The 26863-nt window shown below is 39.9% G+C and overlaps 1 protein-coding gene across 1 annotated transcript in view; it reads right to left on the bottom strand.

The window, feature by feature from the left end:
- Positions 1-701: 701 nt before the first annotated feature.
- The window catches only part of LOC148533769 (cytochrome P450 2C5-like), an 89683-nt gene continuing 63521 nt past the window's right edge, over positions 702-26863 (bottom strand). The window contains exons 7-10 of the mRNA XM_088467250.1: positions 16447-16588; positions 14913-15097; positions 8388-8529; positions 702-4166 (exon numbers count right to left, since the gene is read on the bottom strand). Coding sequence (XP_088323376.1) covers positions 3988-4166; positions 8388-8529; positions 14913-15097; positions 16447-16588 — 648 coding nt within the window. The 3' untranslated portion in view covers positions 702-3987. The remainder of the gene's footprint in view (positions 4167-8387; positions 8530-14912; positions 15098-16446; positions 16589-26863) is intronic.

Here is a 26863-nt window from a genome sequence, read left to right as displayed (position 1 = left end):
TGCCATCCGAAGATCATTAAGCACACATACCAGGGCTGTTTCAGTGCTATGTCTTCTCCTGAATCCTGACTGGAATGGATCATAAATATCATGGGTAGACAGGTGGGTTTCCAGTTGCATTGCCACCACTTTCTCAATGACCTTTCCTAGAATAGGAAGGTTTGATACTGGTCTATACTATAGTTGTTCATGCAGTCGGGGTCTAAATTAGGTTTTTTAAGAAGTGGTCTAACAATTGCTTCCTTTAGTGGTTCTGGAAAAATGGCTGTTTGCAAAGAGCATTGAACTATTTTTGCAATTACAGGGCCAATAATGTCTATACACCCTATGAGAAGCTTGGTTGAGGCAGGGTCCAGATAACAGGTGGTGGGTCGCAATATTTTGATAAGTTTAGTAATGTCTTTTGCATCCATTATGTCAAAGCTGTTCCAGGGAGACTGGTGGCTTACCTTGGCAGGCTTGATAGTTTGGCACTCCTTTGATGGCACTGTGGGGATTCCAGCCCGGATGGAGGATACTCTATCTGCAAAGAATTTTGCAAACTCATTGCATCTTGACTGGGAGAGGGGGTTACAGAACAATAGGCAGCACTTATAGCATAAAGATATTTTTAATTTAAATATGCAAATACAACTCTTTATATTAGATAGCTGAATAAGTAATAATCACAATAAAAAGGGGAACAATATTCCAAGAGCAGTATAAAAAAGTAGAATACCTAAAAATGTAAAAACATGAATAAATAAAAGTAGCTGGAGGGTATATAGATATATACCAAGACATACCCAAATTGGTTATAGTCCAAAACAAAACCAATTTAGTATAACGTTTCCAGTGTTATCCACCTGACAGTTAAACAATTTGTCTTAAGCAATTGCTAGCTGTTTCAAAGAGTTATATGCAAACGGGTTACCATGCATGGGTGCCGTGTAAATCCCCTGAGTGCTGTGGGCTAGACAGTCCCAAATGATTCCACACTGTGGTAGATGACAGTACCTTAATTCCTTTTTGGCAATCAGCGGGTAGGTGCAGTGGGAAATCCTGTGGAGCCGTGAAGGTAAATGGATGGATCTCTGTCAATATGACAGTCTCCCGTTGATAAAGCTCTGTGTCCGCGTAAAGGATGGTGCTGACTACAATAGAGTATATAAGTCCTGGGGCACAAGCGAGAGGCAGGTGCGGGGCGGTTATCGGCAGCTGCAGTCTGCGGATACTTTCACCCTAATAGAAGGTGAAAGTGCAGCCTCTCCAATGTGTAGACCGCCGATCTCCTGTATAATGAGCCGAATGCCTCAGGGCTCCGTCGGGTGGCTGCCCGACTGGCACGGACCACTAGGTTTGCAATGCACAGGATCCCAAGATGTGAAACAACTGATGTGGTGGATTTATTGCAGTGGTGTCCTCCAGATAATAATGCCAGGCATCAGCTGTTTCACATCTTGGGGTCCTGGAGAGGCTGCACTTTCACCTTTCATAATCGCTGCCTATTGTTCTGTAACATATACATTTGTATTAGACCGGGACACTACCCGGCTCTTTTTACCGCAGCAGCTGTAGCATTTGTAGATAAGGAATATTTGTTCCTGTATATAAGAAGACTCTATATAACGCTACATACCATTGCTTTCTACTATCCTTAAATCCTGGACTGTTTAGAGTGCCTTGAATTTGGAAACCTCTGCTATAGGAACAAAACAGGCCAAAATTGCATGATTTTAGCTGTTTTTATATATTTTTAAAAGAAATCCAGATCCAAAACCTTTGATAGTGGTTTTGGCAAAATCAATAAAAAAAACACTGGGGTCCTTGCACATCTCTAACAAAAAACATTTCCTCCACTTAACCAGGTCTTACCATTATAGTTTCTTTTTAGCAACTGAAAAGAACCTCATGTCAATGAAACAAAACTAATGGGTCAAACTTTATTGAAGAGCAAAAAGCCATATTTCTGGTGAAAACAGGTGTTTAAATCAGTGATTAGTTTTTCTAGCTTTTCCCTGTACAACAAAGGGTAGGGATACAGCTGGCACTAATGCTGCTACCACCAGCAGGGTGATTTCCCATTTTATAGAACAGTCAAGCATAACGAGAGGGAATTTGAGGATTCTTGGCTGCCAGGCGGACATGTATCAACTTCCGAGAGAGTTATAGTGGAAAAGTTGCCCATAGCAACCAATCAGTGCATAGCTATCATTTTAAAGACTGTGGGGCTAATTCAGCATTGCTATTAGTGCAGTGCTAAATGCAGATTCCCAATTATCTGGAATCTTTATGTGCGCAGGACCCAGTGTGGTCACTTCTATGAAGGTGATTCAATTCAGCGCAATGTGTGAAGGAGTTCCCTGAGCTATTCAACTGACTGCTTTGTTGAGTTCGAGTAGAGGATTTCTGCTCACACCCTCCTGAGGTTTCAGCAGAAATCCAACTTATTTGTCCGCTGTGATGCTGTTTTCGAGTTTAGCGCAGGGCCAACAGCATCACGGCCGGTACTTAAGTCGGAGAATGCCAGTTACCACAATTTAACAGCAAGCTAAACTGGTATCTCCAACTAAGGGCCTGATTCAGCAAGGATTGCAGTTGCTTATACGTACGCAATCGTCCGATTGTTGCATACTGCGCATGCATCGCGATGCTCATGCGCGAGCTGGGATTGTGATCGCAGAGGATAATCAAACCCATGGCAGGGTGATTGACAGGAAATGCCATTTGTGGGTGATGACTGGGGGGGGGTGATCGGGCGAACGCAGGCATGCCAGTGCGTTGGGATGGAGTTGCAGGGGCGTGCATAAATTAGCCACTGCAATACCAAAACACAGCCTGAGGGCTCATAGCGTGCGCTGAAGTAAGCAATTCCTAAGTGAGGTCTGACCCGCCCTAACTGTGCGTATTGGTCCGATGTTAGTCAATGTTACCGATTGTTTAGCTATGTTGTCAAAGTATACGGATGTGAGTAAGGGGAAGTGGGCGTCCTTATGTCAGGCTACGATCGCAATGCGAATGCAAACATTTACATATCACCTCTGTATATTAGCAACTGCGCTGCATGCATAAAAGCAGAATAGCGATCTTTGCTGAATCAGGCCCTACAGTAAGTGCAGAGCACGATAGGGACTATTGATTAGCGCCAGGAACTCCTTCCAAGCGTTATTCACATCATTCCGAATTGAATCACCCCTTTGAGCCTTCCTGATGCTGTATGTGCACCTTGGCAACAGCCAATTGCAATGACCATTCAGACCAATATGAAGCTATTGACCCATGCTGTCACCTACTATACCTAAAATATAGCACACATGGGTCAGATGATTTGGGGAAGGGGCAGGAAATACATACACTCTCCTACAATTGACACCACTAAGATCACAAGGCAGGGCAGAGTATTATATATTCTCCTGGCTTCACTGTTGGCAATGATATTCATCAAAAAAGTTGTCCTTTGTTTTGATGAAAAAAAGTTTTGCAACATTTTTACCTTTTTTAATAAAAATGAATCACAAAAACATTCTAAGACACCAGGGTGACTAACAGTCACCACTGTCTGCAGTACGTTTGGTGACTTTCAATAACCCATCTCCTGAAAATGCCCGTATGGGGGAACCCTATCTGATGGGTGGGTGAGCAGCATCCTTCTTATTGCGGACCCACCCTGTGTTTAAAGCTGTGGTTTATGGAATTTTACAGTGGGGAGGTGGGGCTGCATGTCATGGTGGTCCCACTCCTGCTGTTTAAATCTACATTCCATTCTAGGTATTATTAACTATTTTTAACTATATTAATATCAAGTACAGTACTTGGTGGACACTGGCCGATCCTTGATCATAAGAATTCAGATAGGCAATGGTTACTCAATACTTGCATAGGTAGTTCTTGAAAAAGGCTCCCAACCCCATCTCACAGATAGTAGCATATTATTTTCTTTACTCTCTCCCCATAAACCTAGCTAGGGAAATATCAAATGATTTTCTTAGTGGATGTTACAACTCCATTTTATGTACGAGGCACCGCACAAGTCATGTAACTCATAGGAGAAGATGTAATCCCAGGTGTAGCTGTCAAGTCCAGTGTGGCTCCCGTAGGAGCCTGGAATGTGAAGTTCTGCAGCAGCTTTGTGAAGAACATGAAGAGCTCCATTTTGGCCAAGCTTTCACCGGCACAACTTCTCTTACCTAGAACAAAGGAAATATTATTATATTCCATATAAATGATTAAATTCAGAAAAGTACATTATTTTTTACTATCTCAGTTTTAATGATTAACTGTTTAGCTCTAAATACATTTGTGCAAATTCTAACAATGCATTGAGATATTGGGCATTTATATGCTGCATTACAGAATATAATTCTTCATTGAAATAGGTAAATAATAATAATAAAAAAAAGATTAAAAGATTTGGTTATAAAAGACACATGGACCATTTATGTAAAGATGCACAATGCCTGGTTGGGTGGTTGGAGCCCTTAAACCCCTGGTAAGTTCATGTGAAATCTACAGTCTGTACTGCAATTCACTAAACTCTGCTCACTCATAATTACTTCTCCTTGGTGAGTGATACATATAGGCAGAAAACAGGCACTGCTATGGGAAGTAAACTGGCTCCACTGTATGGTAATCTGTCAGGGTGAAACGTAAAAAAGATTTCTTGGGGCTGATGCAGAGTTGGGTCAACATCTATTTAATTAGTGTAAAATACTGTACACTAATTTGTACTGTGCACATGCAGATCTGTGCGCATCTGACACTTGTGCCCCCTTACAGCTGGCCAGGCGGGATTGTTGAGGGAAGTGCGGGTAAGTGGAGGCCAAAGTACAGTGAGGGCATGTTCTCACAATGGCAGCTGAATTAGACCTGGACAAAGATGTAACTACGCCACTCAGAAGCCATATCTCCTGCTGGTGCAGCTAGCTGTGTGGCTAACACTGACAATTATCATTATGTTAAAATAAAACTTAAAATAAATAATAAATACAACATTAAAAATGCTACAGTGCTCATAGTCTGGGCTGGTAGAGTCAATTTTCGTTAAAACAAACATCATGGGAACCCCCCGACCAGAAAAAAAAATTGCTGCAGTGACAAGATGCTTATAATCTGGGCTTCCTTTGAACAAGGTCTTATGGAATTCCATTAATGATTTAATTACTGTCATTGTAGACTGCTTATGAATGGAATACTGATAGGGGAAGGAGGAAAAGAAATATCCCTAGTGGTTCACTGAACAAATAATAATACTTAAAAAAACATAACTTTTAATTTATATAGTGTCAAGAGACTAAAAAGCAAAAATATATTTAAAAAGAATTCGGTGTGTGTAATTTGAATGACTGTATTTTAAAAAAGCGTACGCTCCTGATCCACTGAATATCCTATTATAAATGTCAATATGGGCAATATCACCACCTACATATTAATCTCACACATAATTAATGCATTGAGTACTACGGTTGATGTATGTATGTATGGTGCATCATATATCACAGCATATCAAGTATATTATTCCACTGGTTTAGATGAGAAAAAGGGGAGAATATTTATCCCAAATACATGGTCTTGTAATTATTGGTTAATTATCACCTCACGTATTATATCTTATATCTATTGGTATGAATATGAGGTTTATTATTTCTATTTTTAACCAAGGGATACCACAGCAAATATGCTGTGTAATTCTTCTCTTTTGCTATTGCACTCACAGCAACAAATTGGTATTTTTATTTTTGTTTGTATTTAATTAATACTTTTTCTTAATATCTCATTTAGATGTTTGTTGCAAAATTCCCAATCCCTTATATTTTTTCACAAAAGGTTATAGCCTATATTTATATATCACAGACCATGTGGCTTCTCATAGTTGTCAGTGCAGGTATTGCTGGGAAGTAAATTATGCAGATTAACATAATACGTGAGGTGATAATTACCCAATAATTACAAGACCATAAATTTGGGATAAATATCCTCCCCTTTTTCTCATCTAAACCAGTGGAATAATATACTTGATATGCTGTGATATATGATGCACCACACATACATACATACATACATACATACATACATCAACCGTAGTACTCAATGCATTAATTATGTGTGAGATTAATATGTAGGTGGTGATATTGCCCATATTGACATTTATTATAGGACATTCAGTGGATCAGGAGCATACGCTTTTTTAATATACAGTCATTCACATTAAACACACCAAATTTTTTTAAAATATATTTTCGCTTTGTAGTCTCTTGACACAATATATATTAAAAGTTATCTTTTAAGTATTATTATTTGTTCAGTGCACCACTATGGATATTTATTTTCCTCCTTCCCCTATCAGTATTTGATACAATAACGTGTCCGTGGTAGCACCCCCACCTTTCCGAATTGAGAAAATGATATTTGTGGGGCTTAGTCTAATGAAATATTAGGGCATATATGGTGTCTGGTGCAACCGGAAAACCTTTTTTGAAACTTCCTTATGAATGGAGCAAATAAATTGTTAATACTTATGAACAAGATGCTTGTGAGCAGGACAGTAATCATTAAAATAAGTTTAGTAGCCACTACTAAGCGGTTATGTAGTTGTTATTGTGAACTAAGAGCTCTTCCTGAGAAGTAGGTGGTTATCTGGTTCTATTCCTGAGTGGTAGGTGGTTGTCTGATTCTATTCCTGAGTGATTGTCTGTTTCCATTCCAGGGTGATAGGTGGTTTTCAGGTGCCATCCCTGAGAGGTAGGTGGTGAATCTCAGCTGTTCAAGCACTCTATCTACAATGATCTTCCAGTACCATAGACTTCCACACTCCTTACCTAAGACACAACCCTGAGCACCACTGCTTCATTCCAGCATTTGGCCCATTGTTCTTTAAAATGTGTAACTCCACATATCTCCATTTCTTTCTGCATTGTATAAATCAAGGATGCTCAGCTCTAATCCTCAAGTACCACCAACTGCTCATGTTATCAGGATTTTTTAAATCATGCTCAGGTGAGTAAATCTTTTTTTGCTGGGCCAGTAATTATCCCACCTGCTTCCACAGGCAGAAATTCAGAAACATGACCTGTTAGTTGTACTTGAGGATAGTGGTTGAGAACTAGAGATGAGCGGTTCGGTTCTACTCAGTTCTTTTCACCAAATTAGCACAAGTTCGGATTGGCTATCCAAAACACGTGAGCTCCGGATAACCAATAACTTGCTGTTTTTCAGATCCGAACATAACTGAGTAGAATCGAACCGTTCATCTCTATTGAGAACCCCTGGTGTAAATGTACAGTATGTCTACTTGAGTGTATCTGTTCTCAGTATTTTTAGCGTCATCCACAATATAAGATGTGTGTCCTACTAAAAGGACCACAGAGTCACCACCTTACTACTTATATTTTCTTTTTAGTTACCCATCAAAAACACTCAGAACAGTCCATGTTTTTTTTATTAATGAAGCCTTACCTGATATTCAACCAGAACTCTCCCTCCTACAGTTTTTTACTTGCTATAACACACATCCTCCTCTCTTAGGGGGCTATTTATCAAATAATTTTTGTGGGATATCCCCCGAAAATTGTTTTTTTTCGGGGGGAACTGGCAAGTATTAAGGATGTGCCATAGAGGAACCACAACACATATCTCACTCCCTTCATTTCCGACAGCAGAAGAAGCTCTCATACATTCTATAGGGGCTGCTAGGCTGTCAGATTTACCAAGCTTGGCCCGAGCAGCTGACGCCATCTTTAGATGGCATTTGCTTGTTGTAGCCGATGGGCCACATTTGCAGAAATTATTTGGAGAGGGCTCCCCGCTGCTGCCCGCATGCACATGTACCATCAGGCGTCATCGCACGTGCAGCTGGCCAAAGCAGAAAGTAAAGTGATCGTGGATGCGATCACGTTAATTATACTGATTGTCAGGACAGGCTCCTATTGGAGTTTCTGTCCTGATGACTCAGTAATAATACATTCAAGTGAATAAGGATTCCTTATTGCCACAAATTGGAAGGCTACGTATTATTGGGGGCACACCGCATTTATTAATAAATATGCTTGTTAGGAACTTATATACTGTAGGCCTGCGCTTAGCCCTTACTGATAGAATGGCATCTCAAGAAGGTTAGTATTAGATTATATATATATATATATACTTGTATAAAATATGTAATTCTTTATTCTAATTTAGCATGTGGTGGTTCTCTTCTATGGAACATTTGTGTTACTGGTACTTCTCATCTTTTGTGTTTTCCAGAATAAAGTACGTAACTTGACCATTGTGATTGTTTGTGGTTCTGCTCAGATGTTCGGTATAGTTTGTAGATGTTGATATTTGTGTGTACATAATAGATTGCTTATCTTAAATAATAGTTTCAGTCCATTATGTAACTACTCTATGGCAGTCTATCAGAACTAACTCACCAGCTGAGAAAGGCATGAATGCTTCATTCTTAAGAAAATTGCCTCCGGCGTCCAGAAAATGTTCTGGGCAAAACTCTTCTGGTTTTGCAAAGTGATCCTTGTCATACAGCACTGATGTCAGCAGTGGGATTATTTGTGTCCCCTAAAGAAGATACAAAGATTTGCTTGAAGTGACACTAATGTACAGGACATTTGCAGTCTAAAGCTTTCAGGGTTATTGGTTTGGTTTTGAATTTCTTCAAAAAATGATTAAACAGCTACAATCATCAAACTGTTTTTTTTCTTACACTATTATTAACATCAATAACATTAATTTCCAGTCATTTTCAGTCAACTTTGAACATTTCACAACTCAGAATATTGTTTTTCACCAATATTAGCCAAGGGCTGCAGCAGCTGGCTGGCTAATGTAAGCAACAGAGCAGCAACACAAACACATGGCAGTTTTCAAAGAATATAGCACAGCTATGGAACATAGCAGCAGACAGAATTATTTATATATTTATTATTTATTAACAGTTTCTTATATAGTGCAGCATATTCCGTTGCGCTTTACAATTGGAACATTAATAGAACAAAACTGGGTAATAACAGACAGATATATAGGTAGGAAGGCCCTGCTCGCAAGCTTACAATCTTTAAGGGAATGACAGTTTAATAAGCTATATGACCCTATGGAATGTTTTCATTAATAAAGAACTTGCAGCCTAAAAAGTAAAAGCATAGTACAATACAAACTATAATATATTATGAAATCACAGACATCAGGCCAACAGAAATTGTTAATTGTAGAAAGTGATAATTATTTAATGAATAGGAATAGGTTAATACATTTCTCAGAAAATCACAGAAGATCCAAGTGGAGAGTCAAATGTATGAGCAAAAACATAGTGTCTCCGGTCAGAGGTGTTTTTGCTCATACTGTACATTGGATTATACCGGTAAAGTGGTTTTCTCCCATGTGATAAGTCCACGAATACTGCTCATATCATTCAATTACTGGAACTTTCAGCTCCTCAATTTTTTTTATTAATTAACAACTTTTAATAATATAATTGCTATATCTGTTTTATATGTTCAAGTGCATTAAGAGGTTTCAATTCTATCCTAGGACCTGTAGTATCATTTAGAATTAGGACCTATAGTAATTTCAGTATCCTATGTAGGAGAACCACTTATATTGTTATATTTTGTTTTTCATCCCTTTTTTTATATGTGTCTGGTCACCTATTGTTTTTTTTAGAAAGTAAAATTTGATAATGAAATAATAAGTAATAATAATAATAACAAACTTCTCCAACCAGCAAATCACAAACCCAATCAAATCAAACCAAATTATATAGATACAAGATACAGAACATTAATGCCTGTGACAAGAGGCTGTCCAGAACAAGATGTACAGTACAGTACGCTGCTGCCATGACCTCTACAAGAGAGTTGAGAAGTTGGTGCTGATTCCTCAACATCCACTGAATGAGTCAAAGCTGAAATGAGCAACTGTGCTCATCAAAGTCAATTAAGGTGAATATAAAAGAGAGTATCATTACCAAAGGGGGCCTATTGGTATTTCCATAAATTCATAGTTTACACGCCATCATTTTTCACATTTATTGTATGGGAACATAGTGATGATAATCATGTGGGGACTTGTAAATTTGTTTTTCATGCAGTCAGAATTTAGCTTTGTATTAATATAATTTTGAATCAGGGCCACCCCCCCAATAATGTAAAGTAATAATAAGATTTACTGCCTGACAAATGCACACAATTTTGGCAAAGCCCATAATGAAAAGTGGTGCTTGATGAAATTGTCCTTGGACCCTCCCACCCACAATTATATTGTAAATTAAAAAGGATATGCACAGATTAACAAACCAAGAACTTCAGCAACAGGGACTGACACCTTGATGGTTTGGTTAAACCAAGCTACCAATGGGCTTAAGGTGGCTAACAGTGTCATCTCTACAATTGGAAGATGTCATCATCCTCGTCATTACCCCCATCACTTTGTTAATATTGTCATCACGCAATAATAGCTGATCCCCACTGAAATCCACTGTTACTGTCTCTGTTTGTTGTAATTCGCTGCAATGGTCTTCCTCATAGAAATTGTAATTTATTTTGATGAACATCAGTTTTTCCACATTTTTTGGAAGTAGCCATCTACACTGATCACTCATAAGGTTGTCGGCTGTGCTAAACACTGGCAGACGGGAGCTTAAGTATACCATAGCTAGTTTGTACAAGGGGCTCCAAATTACCTTTTTTCCTCTCAGTATTCAAAGGGAATCTGTACATTATCATTAAAGTAATCCTCCACCATTCCATTGATGCTTACTGTATCAAATTGAGTCATGGTAGAGGTGTCAATATATGTGGGAAAATCTTTTTAGCCTAACCAGATGTCACCAGAGGGTCTCTTGGAAAAGTTTAATTATTTCCTGGCAGCAGAATTTGCAGGAGAAACTGAATCAGGAGTTGTGTATGTGCTACTGGAGCTAACAAATTGCTTGCAAGAAGTTATTTGCATCTCTTAAGATCTGTGTCAGTTAGAAAGAAAGACATTACATATAACTTAAACCTAGGATAATGCATGGTTGCCAAAATGTAGTATTCCAATTGCAAGATGTTGAAAACCCTTGGGTCCCGTTGAATTGAATAAAGAACATTATCTACAAGTCCAACATATGTAGCATAATCACTTTGTTTTATCTCCTTCTTTAGCTTTTCTAGCTGCTTTTATAGTAGTTTAATTAAGGGCGTGACCTGACTCAGGCTGACTGTGTCTGAACTGTTATTACATCCCTGAATTTTCCAACAGCTTCTTAGTGAAGCCAGTGATACAAAGAGTAGCCTGATTGTGAATGAGCTGGTATTGTGTGTTAAATACTTCTGCTGAAAGCTATATACCCACCCAATGAGCTACCAGAATTGTGTAATCTGCAGTTTGATCAGTACCATTGTCCACATAGCTGTAGTTAAGTGGATAGTCAGTACATTGGCATTATCTAAGCAAAGAAGATTATTTTCTTTAATGTCCTTGTACTAGTGAGGAATTGCTGTTCTGGTAAAATAGTACAGAGATGGACACATGACCTTAACTAATCATTTAAAACAAGATAAATATAATGGCAGATATTAGAGGCAGATCTAATGTTACCATGTCCATCATGGCCATCAGAATATTGCTGATAAGTGAGTTGGCAGCAATGGGAAATTGAAGGTTTTAGATTTATAATAGGGTCGATAGCCTTAATAACATGGATACTGCTTTTTATGATCAAAGACCCATGCTCATTATGATCATCTCACCACGTGCCACACTTTACATTATGACAGTTAAACAAACAGTTGAATGTACATGTAACAACATCTGAGACCAGGTAATTACAACTTAAAAATTGGCCTTTCCATATGTTCTATCCCTAATATCTTGCCTTTTATTCATAAATAACCCTGTACTGTACCAGAAATGGCTTTTATTCATATCACTCCATGGTACCATCTCTAAGGCTATAACATTGTTCACTCTGCCTGCATCTCACCCCTCTGTGCACATTGCTGCCTCAATAATTCACTCCTCTCTCTATAACACTCAAAGCTTTTTTTATCTTTATACAGCACATTAGGTACATCCTCAATTTTTGGCTTGTGACATATTGGCAAATCCAGGCCCCATCCACATGCCCCATACACCTGATTCACAACATTATATAAGTCCAGCTAACCTCATAAACATCATGTGTCTCCCATCACCCTCTAAATCACAACAATGTGCCTTACGGAATGCACGCTCTGTTTGTAACAAATTAACACCCATCCATTACCTCTTTATCTCAAACAACTGCAACCTTCTGGCAATAGCAGAAACATGGCTCACATAAACAGACACTGTCTCCCTGCAACACTTTCACATGGTGTTCTCCACTTCTCACACACATCCAGGCCTAAAAACAGTATAGGAGGTGGAATTGGAATTTTACTGTCCCAATTTTTCACATATACAATTCTCCAGTTCCATAGGTTCCATCACTCATGTTTACATCTTTTGAAGTACATTCTATAAGGATTTTCACAATTTTTTCTCTTTGTGTTGCTACATTCTATTGCCCACCTGGGCTCACCAACAATCCTTGGACATTTTTCTGCCTGGCTCCCTCACTTCTTATACTATGACACCCCCACCATCATCAAGAGTGATTTCAATATCCCTTTTGATAGTCCACAATCTCCATCTGCCTCCAAACTACTATCTATAATCTCTTCTCTTGGCCTCTGCCAGTGTACTGACTCCACTACTCATCAGGATGGCCACTGCCTGGATCTTGTATTCACCAGACTGTGCTCAGTTTCTGAATTTACTAACACTCTCAAATCACAACCTTATCACCTGCACAATCAACTCCATTAAAACAAGCTCAGTGTCACTGAAGTCTACCAAGCCTCCTCAAAGCCGCATAAATATTAATGCTATTAATTTTCAAAAACATTCCACCTTCTGCAACTACTAATCTCCCCGATTTTTACATTCACTTCTACAGAGATTGCTGTATTACACCTTAACCAAACTCTAGAAATAGCCCTGGTTGAAGTGGTTCCAACCACCCATCACACTCCACGTAGACTTACTGTAGATGTCAACCACGGCATTCCAAATTAACAAGACAATTAAAGAAAACTCTCACATAAAGTAGAATGTCAGTAGCATAAATCTTGAACTCCAAGTGACTTCCTTACATGTAAGACTCCTAACGCCTCTAATCACAAGTGCCTTTTGAATACAATTAAATCACTTCTTACCCCTCCCACACCCAACCCTCCAGCTACTATTATTGCACAAGATCTTGTTTCTATTTCAAGGACCAGACTGATAAGATTGAAATGAAATAGTATGCTCTTCCTCAGCCAGCAACCTGTCCAATTCCCGACCTGGCCCCTCTTGCATTTTCTCTTCATTTGATTCAACAAATGATGATGAAGTATCTAAATTCTTCTCATCCTCCTACTCTACTACCTCTCCTCTTGATCCTATACCATCACAAATCAGTAAAGCTCTGTCTCCTGTGCACACTTTAGCCTTAACTAAAATCTGTAAGCTCTCTCGCTATCACCATCTATAGTTACTGTGACAAAGCATATTGCTGTTTGTTAAGTACTAAACAGTGCTCATAACCCATTTAGCGAGTGCTGAACGGGTTATGTCTCATTCGTTCTTAATTGGTTCTTATATTAACCAGGAAGTTCAGTACTCATAGTATTGATGATACAACGTTGCCCTGGTGAAACCTAAATAATCCAAAATTTATATTCTCCAAAGAGTAGGCGGCACTCAGGGGACTTAAGAAAAAAATGCTGTCACCACATCACATAAGTCTTTTTTTCCTCCCACTCTACATAGCTGTTGCCATATGCCTGATGGTGTAATCGTTAGTGTTACTGCCTCACAGCACTGAGGTCATGGGTTTGATTCCCACTACGGCCCTAACTGTGGGGAGTTTGTATATTCTCCCTGTGCTTGCGTGGGTTTCCTCCGGGTACTCCGGTTTCCTCCCACACTCCAAAAATATACTGGTAGGTTAATTGGCTCCCCACAAAATTGACCATAGTGTGTATGTTTGTGAGCATGTGGTAGGGAATATAGATTGTAAGCTCCACTGGGGCAGGGACAGATGTGAATGGTAAGATATTCTCTGCAAAACGCTGCGGAATATCTGTGCGCTATATAAATAACTGGTAATAAAAAAATAATAAAAATAAATATGCCAGAGGAAGATAGCAATTGCTCATGCATACCTGGGCTCTGCCTCTTATTTCCTGTGAGGAGTGTCTGTAATTGTGTGCTGCTACCATATAGGACACATAACGTGTGAGTGAAGTTTAGTTCTTATCTCTTTCATTACAGCGCCTGATTGTATATCAGTCATCCTTGCACCTGTGTGGAGGTGAACTCTCCAGGAATCTGACCCTGAACACTCAGACACCTGTCTTGTCTACAGATGTGGCAAAGACCGTACCATTGACTGTGATAATGCAGAGATAATTAACTGTATACTTTAAATCACAAATATTTATTGTTTTTTTATGAAGTCTTTTAAACCACTTCTAGTGTTATTATTCTTCCTTGTATTGATTACTGTGACCATAGCATGCAGTAGTTCCCAGGAATGAAAGATTTCCCCCAGGAAATTCTTATCAGCTATAGGACGAAGCACAATCCAACTGGTTTTTTTAAGTTAAATGCTCACAAACTGTTCTTACTTGTGGGAATGTGAAGATTAATTTTTTCAGTATATATTTATTAAATAAAAATTTTGTAATGAAATTGCACTCCAATACACACTTTAATCCAGATCCGTAAATAAGCCTGGATGTCATTATTGGAATTGGCGCACTGGCTGATACTATACAAATACTGGAAATTATTTTAAATTATTTTAGTAATTGTTGACAACTACTGTATGTAAAATCTCCTAGAAGAAACCAGAACCTGCAATGAAGGGAAACGTGATAGGATTTGCTTCTTACCTTTGGGATAAAATACCCTCTGAATGTGACATCCTGAGTAGTAGAATGCGGGACATTATTTGGAACTATATTTCCAAATCTTTGAACCTCATGGATAACAGCGTCAGTGTAGGGCATGTCCTTACGATGTACTGCCTGAGGCTCCGATGAACCGATAACTTTCTCAATCTCATTTTGGACTTTCCCTGTTTTCAAAACAAAAGTTAAAAACACCTGTTGTGTCCTCTGGATTTCAGATTGCTGCTTATTATTATTGACACTCATACTCAATCACTTTTCTGGTATGTGCATCTCTCTCTCTCTCTCTCTCTCTCTCTCTCTCTCTCTCTCTCTCTCGTATATTTACTAAAGTGAGAGTTTATAGAAGTCGAGATGTTGCCCATAGCAACCAAATTTTATTCTAGCTATTATCATCTAGAAGGTGCTAGTTAAATGTTAAGTAGAATCTGTTTGTTGCTATGGGCAACATCTCCACTGCTAAAAACCCGCACTTTAGTAAATATACCCCTCTCTCTCTCTTCGGGGGTATATTTACTAAAGTGTGGGTTTATAGAAGTGGAGGTGTTACCCATAACAACCAATCAGATTTTTAGCTATTATGTTCTAGGAGGTGCTAGATAACTGATAAGAATCTGAATGGTTGCTATGGGCAACAACTCCACTTCTATAAACCCGCAATTTAATAAATATAATCCTCCCCCCTATCTATCTATCTATCTATCTATCTATCTATCTATCTATCTATCTATCTATCTATCTATCTATCTATCTATCTATCTCATTTCTATCTGTATCTATCTATCTGTATCTATCTCATATCTATCTATCTATCTATCTATCTATCTAATATCTATCTATCTATCTATCTATCTATCTATCTATCTATCTATCTATCTATCTCATTTCTATCTGTATCTATCTATCTGTATCTATCTCATATCTATCTATCTATCTATCTATCTATCTAATATCTATCTCTATCTATCTAATATCTATCTATATCCATCTAATATCTATCTCTATCTATCTATCTATCTATCTATCTATCTATCTATCTATCTATCTATCTATCTATCTATCTATCTCTATCTATCTCATATTTATCTCTATCTATCTCATATCTATCTATCTCATATCTATCTATCTATCTATCTATCTATCTATCTATCTATCTATCCTTATCCAGGAGATGTGGCACTCGGGAACTTTAAACAGTCTTTAATGGGTCAGCATTTCACGATAGCAATGTTTCAGTGCCTCTATACAACCGACACTGTATTCAGCCTGATGACAGTGCCGGTTGTATAGAGACACTGAAACTTTGAAATGCTGATCCATTAAAGACTGCTTAAAGTCCCCGAGTGCCACATCTCCTGGATAAGTAATTAATGTTTACGCAGCACCGTGACAATTTGATGTTTCACTGGGAGACTGGACCCATTGGAATCTCTCTCTCTCTATACTTATTTTTTTTCATTTCATAATATAAGTGATATGGTTTATAATAAATTGTACATAGAATATTATCTCTTACTTTGGATTTCAGGGTATTTCATCATCAACAGAAGACTCCATCTCAGAGTGGTGGAGGTGGTCTCCATGCCAGCAACAAACAGGTCAGCCACAAGCGCTATCAGATTGTCATTGGTGTAATACAATTCAGGACTGGGTTTTTCCTATGATTTATAAGACGGGCATTGTTATAAAGTAACACACAAAGAACTTTAGGTGACATCAGCTCTTCGGTATTTATGTAAAATATTAGCATGAGAACCATTAGACTATACTAATGACATATATGTATGTACAGCACACAATCACCATAGTGGTACATCGTCAGGTGGAGCTCACAGCTGCAACGTGTAAATATAGAGACACTGTATATAAATAGTATGCGCATTTTTCAATTCAGATTGAAACCCCCCTGACAGCCTCGAGAGCAGACACCATGTTATTAAGCCCCGCCCCCTCGCTACAAAATGCAATACGCGCGTTAATAAAGAGGAGGCGGAGCCAATATGACACAATTCTATTATAATTGCATCATTTGTCTCCGCCCCCTCTCGATAGATCCACGAATCGCAGCATTTTGCCGATAAGGGGAGGAGCCTAATGACATGGTGCCAGCCTGCCAGGTCCCATCCCCGCAGCTACTGCAAGGTAAGTGTAAATGTATGTGTGACATATATATTTGTGTGTAAGGTATGTGTGACATATGTATGTGTGTACATGTATGTATATGTGTGAACTGTATGTATGTATGTACATGTGTGTATATCTTTATGTATGTGTATTTATATATATAGGTGTGTGTGTAGAAATCCCCCTGTAAAATTCCTGCGTTTGCCCCTGAGTATATAGTACACATACAGCTATTGAGGTTTTCTTTTAGCCAAACAACAATAAAACAGCCTAACCCTACATGTGCTGCAAGGCCATAGTATTACTGGGTGATGTGGCTACTATCATGCATCCAGCGAATCCTGTGCAGTTTTGGAACCTGGTCAGTTGATCGGGCAATATAATATAAAGAACTGCTATATTCTATATGTACAGTATATGTTTATCACGCAATATATCATAAAGAACTGCTATATACTATATGTACAGTATATGTTTATCACGCAATATATCATAAAGAACTGCTATATACTATATGTACAGTATATGTTTATCACGCAATATATCATAAAGAACTGCTATATTCTATATGTACAGTATATGTTTATCACGCAATATGTCATAAAGAGCTGCTATATACTATATGTACAGTATATGTTTATCACGCAATATGTCATAAAGAACTGCTATATACTATATGTACAGTATATTTTTATCACGCAATATGTCATAGAGAACTGCTATATTCTATATGTACAGTATATTTTTATCACGCAATATGTCATAGAGAACTGCTATATTCTATATGTACAGTATATGTTTATCACGCAATATGTCATAGAGAACTGCTATATTCTATATGTACAGTATATTTTTATCACGCAATATGTCATAGAGAACTGCTATATTCTATATGTACAGTATATGTTTATCACGCAATATGTCATAAAGAACTGCTATATAATATATGTACAGTATATGTTTATCACGCAATATGTCATAAAGAACTGCTATATTCTATATGTACAGTATATGTTTATCACGCAATATGTCATAAAGAACTGCTATATACTATATGTACAGTATATTTTTATCACGCAATATGTCATAAAGAACTGCTATATTCTATATGTACAGTATATGTTTATCACGCAATATGTCATAAAGAACTGCTATATAATATATGTACAGTATATGTTTATCACGCAATATGTCATAAAGAACTGCTATATACTATATGTACAGTATATTTTTATCAAGCAATATGTCATAGAGAACTGCTATATTCTATATGTACAGTATATTTTTATCACGCAATATGTCATAGAGAACTGCTATATTCTATATGTACAGTATATGTTTATCACACAATATGTCATAAAGAACTGCTATATAATATATGTACAGTATATGTTTATCACGCAATATGTCATAAAGAACTGCTATATTCTATATGTACAGTATATGTTTATCACGCAATATGTCATAAAGAACTGCTATATACTATATGTACAGTATATTTTTATCAAGCAATATGTCATAGAGAACTGCTATATTCTATATGTACAGTATATTTTTATCACGCAATATGTCATAGAGAACTGCTATATTCTATATGTACAGTATATGTTTATCACACAATATGTCATAGAGAACTGCTATATTCTATATTATGTACAGTATATTTTTATCACGCAATATGTCATAGAGAACTGCTATATTCTATATGTACAGTATATGTTTATCACGCAATATGTCATAAAGAACTGCTATATACTATATGTACAGTATATGTTTATCACGCAATATGTCATAAAGAACTGCTATATACTATATGTACAGTATATGTTTATCGCACAACATGTCATAGAGAACTGCTATATACTTTATGTACAGTATATGTTTATCGCACAACATGTCATAAAGAACTGCTATATACTATATGTACAGTATATGTTTATCACGCAATATGTCATAAAGAACTGCTATATACTATATGTACAGTATATGTTTATCACACAACATGTCATAAAGAACTACTATATACTATATGTACAGTATATGTTTATTGCAGAACATGTCATAAAGAACTGCTATATACTATATGTACAGTATATGTTTATCGCACAACATGTCATAAAGAACTGCTATATACTATATGTACAGTATATGTTTATTGCACAACATGTCATAAAGAACTGCTATATACTATATGTACAGTATATGTTTATCGCACAATATGTCATAAAGAACTGCTATATACTATATGTACAGTCAGGGGCGGATTGGGCCGCCGGGACACCGGGCCTTTGGGGCCGCTCAACCTACCCTTCCCTAACTAACCCCCCTTCCTGGGCTTGTGCTGCAGCGATCAGAGCTTCAGCTGCCGACGGCCACTCAGCCCACCCTTCCCTAATTAAAACTACCCCTCCCCGCGTCGATCCGCTACTGCGATCGGGGTCAGCCAGCTGCACAGCTTATGTGAATGAAAGCGCATGTGACGGCAGAACTTGAAGCTTAATTTAGCAAAAATGGCATGATGGAGCCTCTGCTCCATCTCCAGCCCCTCTGTGCCTCCCCTCCAACTTCCCACAGATGTCACTCCACACCGTGAGCAGGCAGCAGATACGATGCAACTTGCAGCACTGTGCCAGGCTGCTGGCGCCCAGCGAACTGGCTTGTTATTATTGTGTGCTGCAGCAGCAGGTAGGCACCAGCCGAATAATAAAGAACATATTACATATTAAAGTAAGTTTATATACGTGATTTATACATGATATATACATATGACCTATATAACATGTATATAAAATATACAGTATATATTATATATACAGTATACAAATATGTATGTATATATGCATATGTATATATAATGTATGCATGCATGCATACATATATTTGTATACATGCATATGTGTCTATATACATATATATATATATATATATATATACTGTATATATATTTTATATACATACATACACATATGCATGTTTACATATGTATAGAATATAGATATATACACATACACATACATACATATTAATATACTGTATGTATATATATATATATATATATATATATATATATTAGGGGTGAGCGGGTTCGGATTTCAGAAATCCGAACCCCCCCGATCCGAGGCAGATCCGAGTCAGGCTCGACTTTTCCCGCCTGACTCGGATTCTGAAATCGAGGCAAAACGTCATCATCCCGCCTTCCGAGTCTCGCGGGTTTTGGATCCTATATAAGGTACCCGCGTCAGCGCCATTTTCTCACTCGGCTGTGGACAGTGAAGAGGGAGGGTGGGAGTTAGGGCTGGCTGGGCTGTGTAGTGTAGTGTAGTGTAGTGCAGAGTAGTGTTGTGCTGTGCTGTGCTGCGCTGTGCAGCTGTTGTCCATAGGGGCTGTGTCCACTACTTCAAAGTCCATAGGGGCTGGCTGTGCTGTGCAGCGCTGTGCTGCTGTTGTTAATAGGGGCTGTGTCCACTACTTCAAAGTCCATAGGGGCTGGCTGGACTGTGTTGTGCAGTCAGTTGTCCATAGGGGCTGTGTCCACTCCAAAGTCCTGTGCAGTGTCCCAGTCCTAAAGGGGTGCTGTAGTGTTGTCCAGGGGGTGCTCTGTTCATCAGGGGTGCTCCCCCTAAGTGCTAAAAAAAAAATATTTTTTCTGTGTTTGTGAATTGTGTGCGCAGTAGCCGCACGTGCATCAACAAAGTAGTGCCAAGCGTGTGCCTGTGTCATAAGTAAAGGGCCGGCTGGCTTGACCGTTAATGGGTGCTGTAACCCCCAAAGTACACTCCAAACCAAATAACAAAATATTTTCTGTGTTTGTGAATTGTGTGCGCAGTAGCCGCACGTGCATCAACAAAGTTGTGCCAAGCGTGCGCCTGTGTCATAAGTAAAGGGCCGGCTGGCTTGACCGTTAAAGGGTGCTGTAACCCCCAAAGTACACTCCAAACCAAATAACAAAATATTTTCTGTGTTTGTGAATTGTGTGCGCAGAAGCCGCACGTGCATCAACAAAGTAGTGCCAAGCGTGCGCCTGTGTCATAAGTAAAGGGCCGGCTGGCTTGACCTTTAAAGGGTGCTGTAACCCCCAAAGTACACTCCAGTCCAAACCAAATAAAAAAATATTTTCTGTGTTTGTGAATTGTGTGCGCAGTAGCCGCACGTGCATCAATAAAGTAGTGCCAAGCGTGCGCCTGTGTCATAAGTAAAGGGCCGGCTGGCTTGACCGTTAAATGGTGCTGTAACCCCAAAAGTACACTCCAGTCCAAACCAAATAAAAAAATATTTTCTGTGTTTGTGAATTGTGTGCGCAGTAGCCGCACGTGCATCAACAAAGTAGTGCCAAGCGTGTGCCTGTGTCATAAGTAAAGGGCCGGCTGGCTTGACCGTTAAAGGGTGATGTAACCCCCAAAGTACACTCCAAACCAAATAAAAAATATTTTCTGTGTTTGTGAACTGTGTGCGCAGTAGCCGCACGTGCATCAACAAAGTAGTGCCAAGCGTGCGCCTGTGTCATAAGTAAAGGGCCGGCTGGCTTGACCGTTAAAGGGTGCTGTAACCCCCAAAGTACACTCCAAACCAAATAACAAAATATTTTCTGTGTTTGTGAATTGTGTGCACAGTAGCCGCACGTGAATCAACAAAGTAGTGCCAAGCGTGCGCCTGTGTCATAAGTAAAGGGCCGGCTGGCTTGACCATTAAAGGGTGCTGTAACCCCCAAAGTACACTCCAGTCCAAACCAAATAAAAAAATATTTTCTGTGTTTGTGAATTGTGTGCGCAGTAGCCGCACATGCATCAACAAAGTAGTGCCAAGCGTGCGCCTGTGTCATAAGTCAAGGGCCGGTTTGGACATCTGGTCCGGACTGAAGGACGTGCCAACAATTTCTGGCAAGTCTACTGTCACTGCATATTATACTGTCCTCAAAGCAGCAGCGACAAGCGTGCGTCTGTCTGTTAAAGGGTGGTGTAACCCTCAAAGTGCGCTCCACAAACAATAAAAAAATTCTTCTTTTTTTTTCTGTCTTTGTGAAATGTGTGGGCTGTAGCCGCACCTGCATCCTTAAAGCAGCAGCGACAAGCGTGCGTCTGTCTGTTAAAGGATTACATCGGTGACAGCATCCAAGTAGGCATGTCAGACAGTCCGTACCTGTACAGGCAGGAAAAAGAGGCAATTTGGTGGCCCCTCTGCTCCATCTCCAGCCCCTCTGTGCCTCCCCTCCAACTTCCCACAGATGTCACTCCACACCGTGAGCAGGCAGCAGATACGATGCAACTTGCAGCACTGTGCCAGGCTGCTGGCGCCCAGCGAACTGGCTTGTTATTATTGTGTGCTGCAGCAGCAGGTAGGCACCAGCCGAATAATAAAGAACATATAACATATTAAAGTAAGTTTATATACGTGATTTATACATGATATATACATATGACCTATATAACATGTATATAAAATATACAGTATATATTATATATACAGTATACAAATATGTATGTATATATGCATATGTATATATAATGTATGCATGCATGCATACATATATTTGTATACATGCATATGTGTCTATATACATATATATATATATATATATACTAGGGGTGTGCACCGGCCACTTTTCGTGTTTTGTGTTTTGGTTTTGGATCTGGATCTTTCTTCGTGTTTTGGATCTGGATTGGTTTTGCCAAAACCACCCTTCCGTGTTTTGGGTTCTGGGTTTTGTGTTTTGGATCTGTATTTTTTTGAAAAAAAGCATGAAAACAGCTAAAATCACAGAATTTGTAGGTTTTTCTGCTCCTATGCTATTATTAACCTCAATAACCTTAATTTCCACTCATTTCCAGTCTATTCTGAATACCTCACACCTCACAATAGTGTTTTTATGTCCAAAAGGTTGCACCGAGGTAGCTGGATGACTATGCTAAGCGACACGAGTGGGCGGCACAAACACGTGACCCATCTAGGCATGAAACTGCAGTGGCAGACAGGATGGCATTGAAAAACTAGGCCCCAAACTGTACATAATGCAAAGAAAAAAAAGAGGTGCAAGATGGAATTGTCCTTGGGCCCTCCCACCCACCCTTATGTTGTATAAACAGGACATGCACACTTTAACAAACCAATCATTTCAGCGCCAGGGTCTGCCACACAACTGTGGCTGAAATGATTGGTTCGTTTGGGCCCCCACAAAACAAGCTGGCAATTAATCTGTCCTTGCACAAACTGGCTCTACGGAGGCAAGAAGTCGTCCTCATCCTCCTCATCGACAGATTCCTCACCCTCTTCAGTGTTATGTACATCCTCATCCTCACAGAGTATTAATTCGTCCCTGCTGGAACCACAGGTCCCTCTGTACGTTCTGGAGGCTGGTCTCCCTGGAAGAGTTGATCATTCATTTTATGAACATCATCTTCTCCACATTTTGTGGAAGCAACCTCCTACGCCTTTCGCTAACAAGGTTCCCGGCTGCACTAAACACTCTTTCGGAGTACACACTGGAGGGGGGCAACTCAGGTAAAATAGAGCCAGTTTGTACAGGGACCTCCAAATTGCTTCTTTTTCCTGCCAGTACAGGTACGGACTGTCTGACATGCCTACTTGGATGCTGTCACCGATGTAATCCTTTAACAGACAGACGCACGCTTGTCGCTGCTGCTTTAAGGATGCAGGTGCGGCTACAGCCCACACAATTCACAAAGACAGAAAAAAGAAGAAGAATATTTTTATTCTTTGTGTAGCACACTTTGAGGGTGTCACCACCCTTTAACAGACAGACGCACGCTTGTCGCTGCTGCTTTAAGGATGCAGGTGCGGCTACAGCCCACACATTTCACAAAGACCGAAAAAAAAAGAACAATATTTTAATTGTTTGTGTAGCACACTTTGAGGGTGTCACCACCCTTTAACAGACAGACGCACGCTTGTCGCTGCTGCTTTAAGGATGCAGGTGCGGCTACAGCCCACACAATTCACAAAGACAGAAAAAAGAAGAATATTTTTATTGTTTGTGTAGCACACTTTGAGGGTGTCACCACCCTTTAACAGACAGACGCACGCTTGTCGCTGCTGCTTTGAGGATGCAAGTGCGGCTACATCGCACACAAGTCACAAACACATTAAAAAAATAGTTTTTTATTTTTTGGAGCACTTCGTGAGTTACACCACCCTTTAACAGACAGACGCACGCTTGTCGCTGCTGCTTTAAGGATGCAGGTGCGGCTACAGCCCACACAATTCACAAAGACAGAAAAAAGAAGAAGAATATTTTTATTGTTTGTGGAGCACACTTTGAGGGTGTCACCACCCTTTAACAGACAGACGCACGCTTGTCGCTGCTGCTTTAAGGATGCAGGTGCGGCTACAGCCCACACATTTCACAAAGACAGAAAAAAAAAGAACAATATTTTAATTGTTTCTGTAGCACACTTTGAGGGTGTCACCACCCTTTAACAGACAGACGCACGCTTGTCGCTGCTGCTTTGAGGATGCAGGTGGAATCTAGACGGGATTTGGAACCGAGGACACACTACCTCCATCAATTGTCTAAATCCCACTGCACTAATGTCGGATACCGGACGCACGTCTAACACCAACATAGCAGTCAAGGCCTCAGTTATACGTTTTGCTTCAGGATGACTGCTGTCGTACTTCATCCTCATCGCTAGGGACTGTTGGAGGGTCAATTGTTTAGTAAAAGTAGTGATGTTCCTACTTCCTCTCTGGGATGATGAACAACTCCCAGCAGCAGCAACAGCACTAGTAGGAAGTGGTTCTTGATCTTTCCCTATTTTATTTTTATCAGAGAAAGTTTGGTCCTCCATTTATGTTATATTGATATATATACGTGCGGCTAAAGCGCACACAAACACAGAAAATATTTTTTTATTTTTGCTGGAGAGTAGTGCACTTTGTGGGTTACACCACCCTTTAAGAAATGAGCCAGCCGGCTCTTTACTTATGGGACACAGGCGCACGCTTGGCGCTGCTCCTTTGTTGATGCACGTGCAGCCACAGTGCACACAAGTCACAAACACAGAAAATATATATTTTTTTGGTTTGGAGTGTACTTTGGGGGTTACAGAACCCTTTAACGGTCAAGCCAGCCGGCCCTTTACTTATGACACAGGCGCACGCTTGGCACTACTTTGTTGATGCACGTGCGGCTACTGCGCACACAATTCACAAACACAGAAAATAATTTTATTTTTGGTTTGGACTGGAGTGTACTTTCGGGGGTTACAGCACCCTTTAACGGTCAAGCCAGCCGGCCCTTTACTTATGACACAGGCGCACACTTGGCACTACTTTGTTGATGCACGTGCGGCTACTGCGCACACAATTCACAAACACAGAAAATAATTTTTTTTCGGTTTGGACTGGAGTGTACTTTGGGGGTTACAGCACCCTTTAACGGTCAAGCCAGCCGGCCCTTTACTTATGACACAGGCGCACGCTTGGCACTACTTTGTTGATGCACGTGCGGCTACTGCGCACACAATTCACAAACACAGAAAATAATTTTTTTTTTGGTTTGGACTGGAGTGTACTTTCGGGGGTTACAGCACCCTTTAACGGTCAAGCCAGCCGGCCCTTTACTTATGACACAGGCGCACGCTTGGCACTACTTTGTTGATGCACGTGCGGCTACTGCGCACACAATTCACAAACACAGAAAATAATTTTTTTTCGGTTTGGACTGGAGTGTACTTTGGGGGTTACAGCACCCTTTAACGGTCAAGCCAGCCGGCCCTTTACTTATGACACAGGCGCACGCTTGGCACTACTTTGTTGATGCACGTGCGGCTACTGCGCACACAATTCACAAACACAGAAAATAATTTTTTTTTTGGTTTGGACTGGAGTGTACTTTCGGGGGTTACAGCACCCTTTAATGGTCAAGCCAGCCGGCCCTTTACTTATGACACAGGCGCACGCTTGGCACTACTTTGTTGATGCACGTGCGGCTACTGCGCACACAATTCACAAACACAGAAAATAAATTTTTTTTTGGTTTGGACTGGAGTGTACTTTGGGGGTTACAGCACCCTTTAACGGTCAAGCCAGCTGGCCCTTTACTTATGACACAGGCGCACGCTTGGCACTACTTTGTTGATGCACGTGCGGCTACTGCGCACACAATTCACAAACACAGAAAATAATTTTTTTTTTGGTTTGGACTGGAGTGTACTTTCGGGGGTTACAGCACCCTTAACGGTCAAGCCAGCCGGCCCTTTACTTATGACACAGGCGCACGCTTGGCACTACTTTGTTGATGCACGTGCGGCTACTGCGCACACAATTCACAAACACAGAAAATAATTTTTTTTTGGTTTGGACTGGAGTGTACTTTCGGGGGTTACAGCACCCTTTAACGGTCAAGCCAGCCGGCCCTTTACTTATGACACAGGCGCACGCTTGGCACTACTTTGTTGATGCACGTGCGGCTACTGCGCACACAATTCACAAACACAGAAAATATATTATTTTTTTAGCACTTGGGGGGAGCACCCCTGATGGACAGAGCACCCCCTGGACAACACTACAGCACCTCTTTAGGACTGGGACACTGCACAGGACTTTGGAGTGGACACAGCCCCTATGGAGAACTGACTGCACAACACAGTCCAGCCAGCCCCTATGGACTTTGAAGTAGTGGACACAGCCCCTATTAACAACAGCAGCACAGCACAACACAGCCAGCCCCTATGGACTTTGAAGTAGTGGACAACAGCAGCACTACACTACACTACACTACACAGCCCTAACTCCCACCCTCCCTCTTCACTGTCCACAGCCGAGTGAGAAAATGGCGCCGACGTGGGTACCTT

The sequence above is a fragment of the Taudactylus pleione genome, unplaced genomic scaffold (genome assembly GCF_031769625.1).
Source record: "Taudactylus pleione unplaced genomic scaffold, aTauple2 ptg000070l, whole genome shotgun sequence".
Taxonomy (NCBI): domain Eukaryota; kingdom Metazoa; phylum Chordata; class Amphibia; order Anura; family Myobatrachidae; genus Taudactylus; species Taudactylus pleione.
This window is presented reverse-complemented; position numbering and strand designations above follow the sequence as displayed.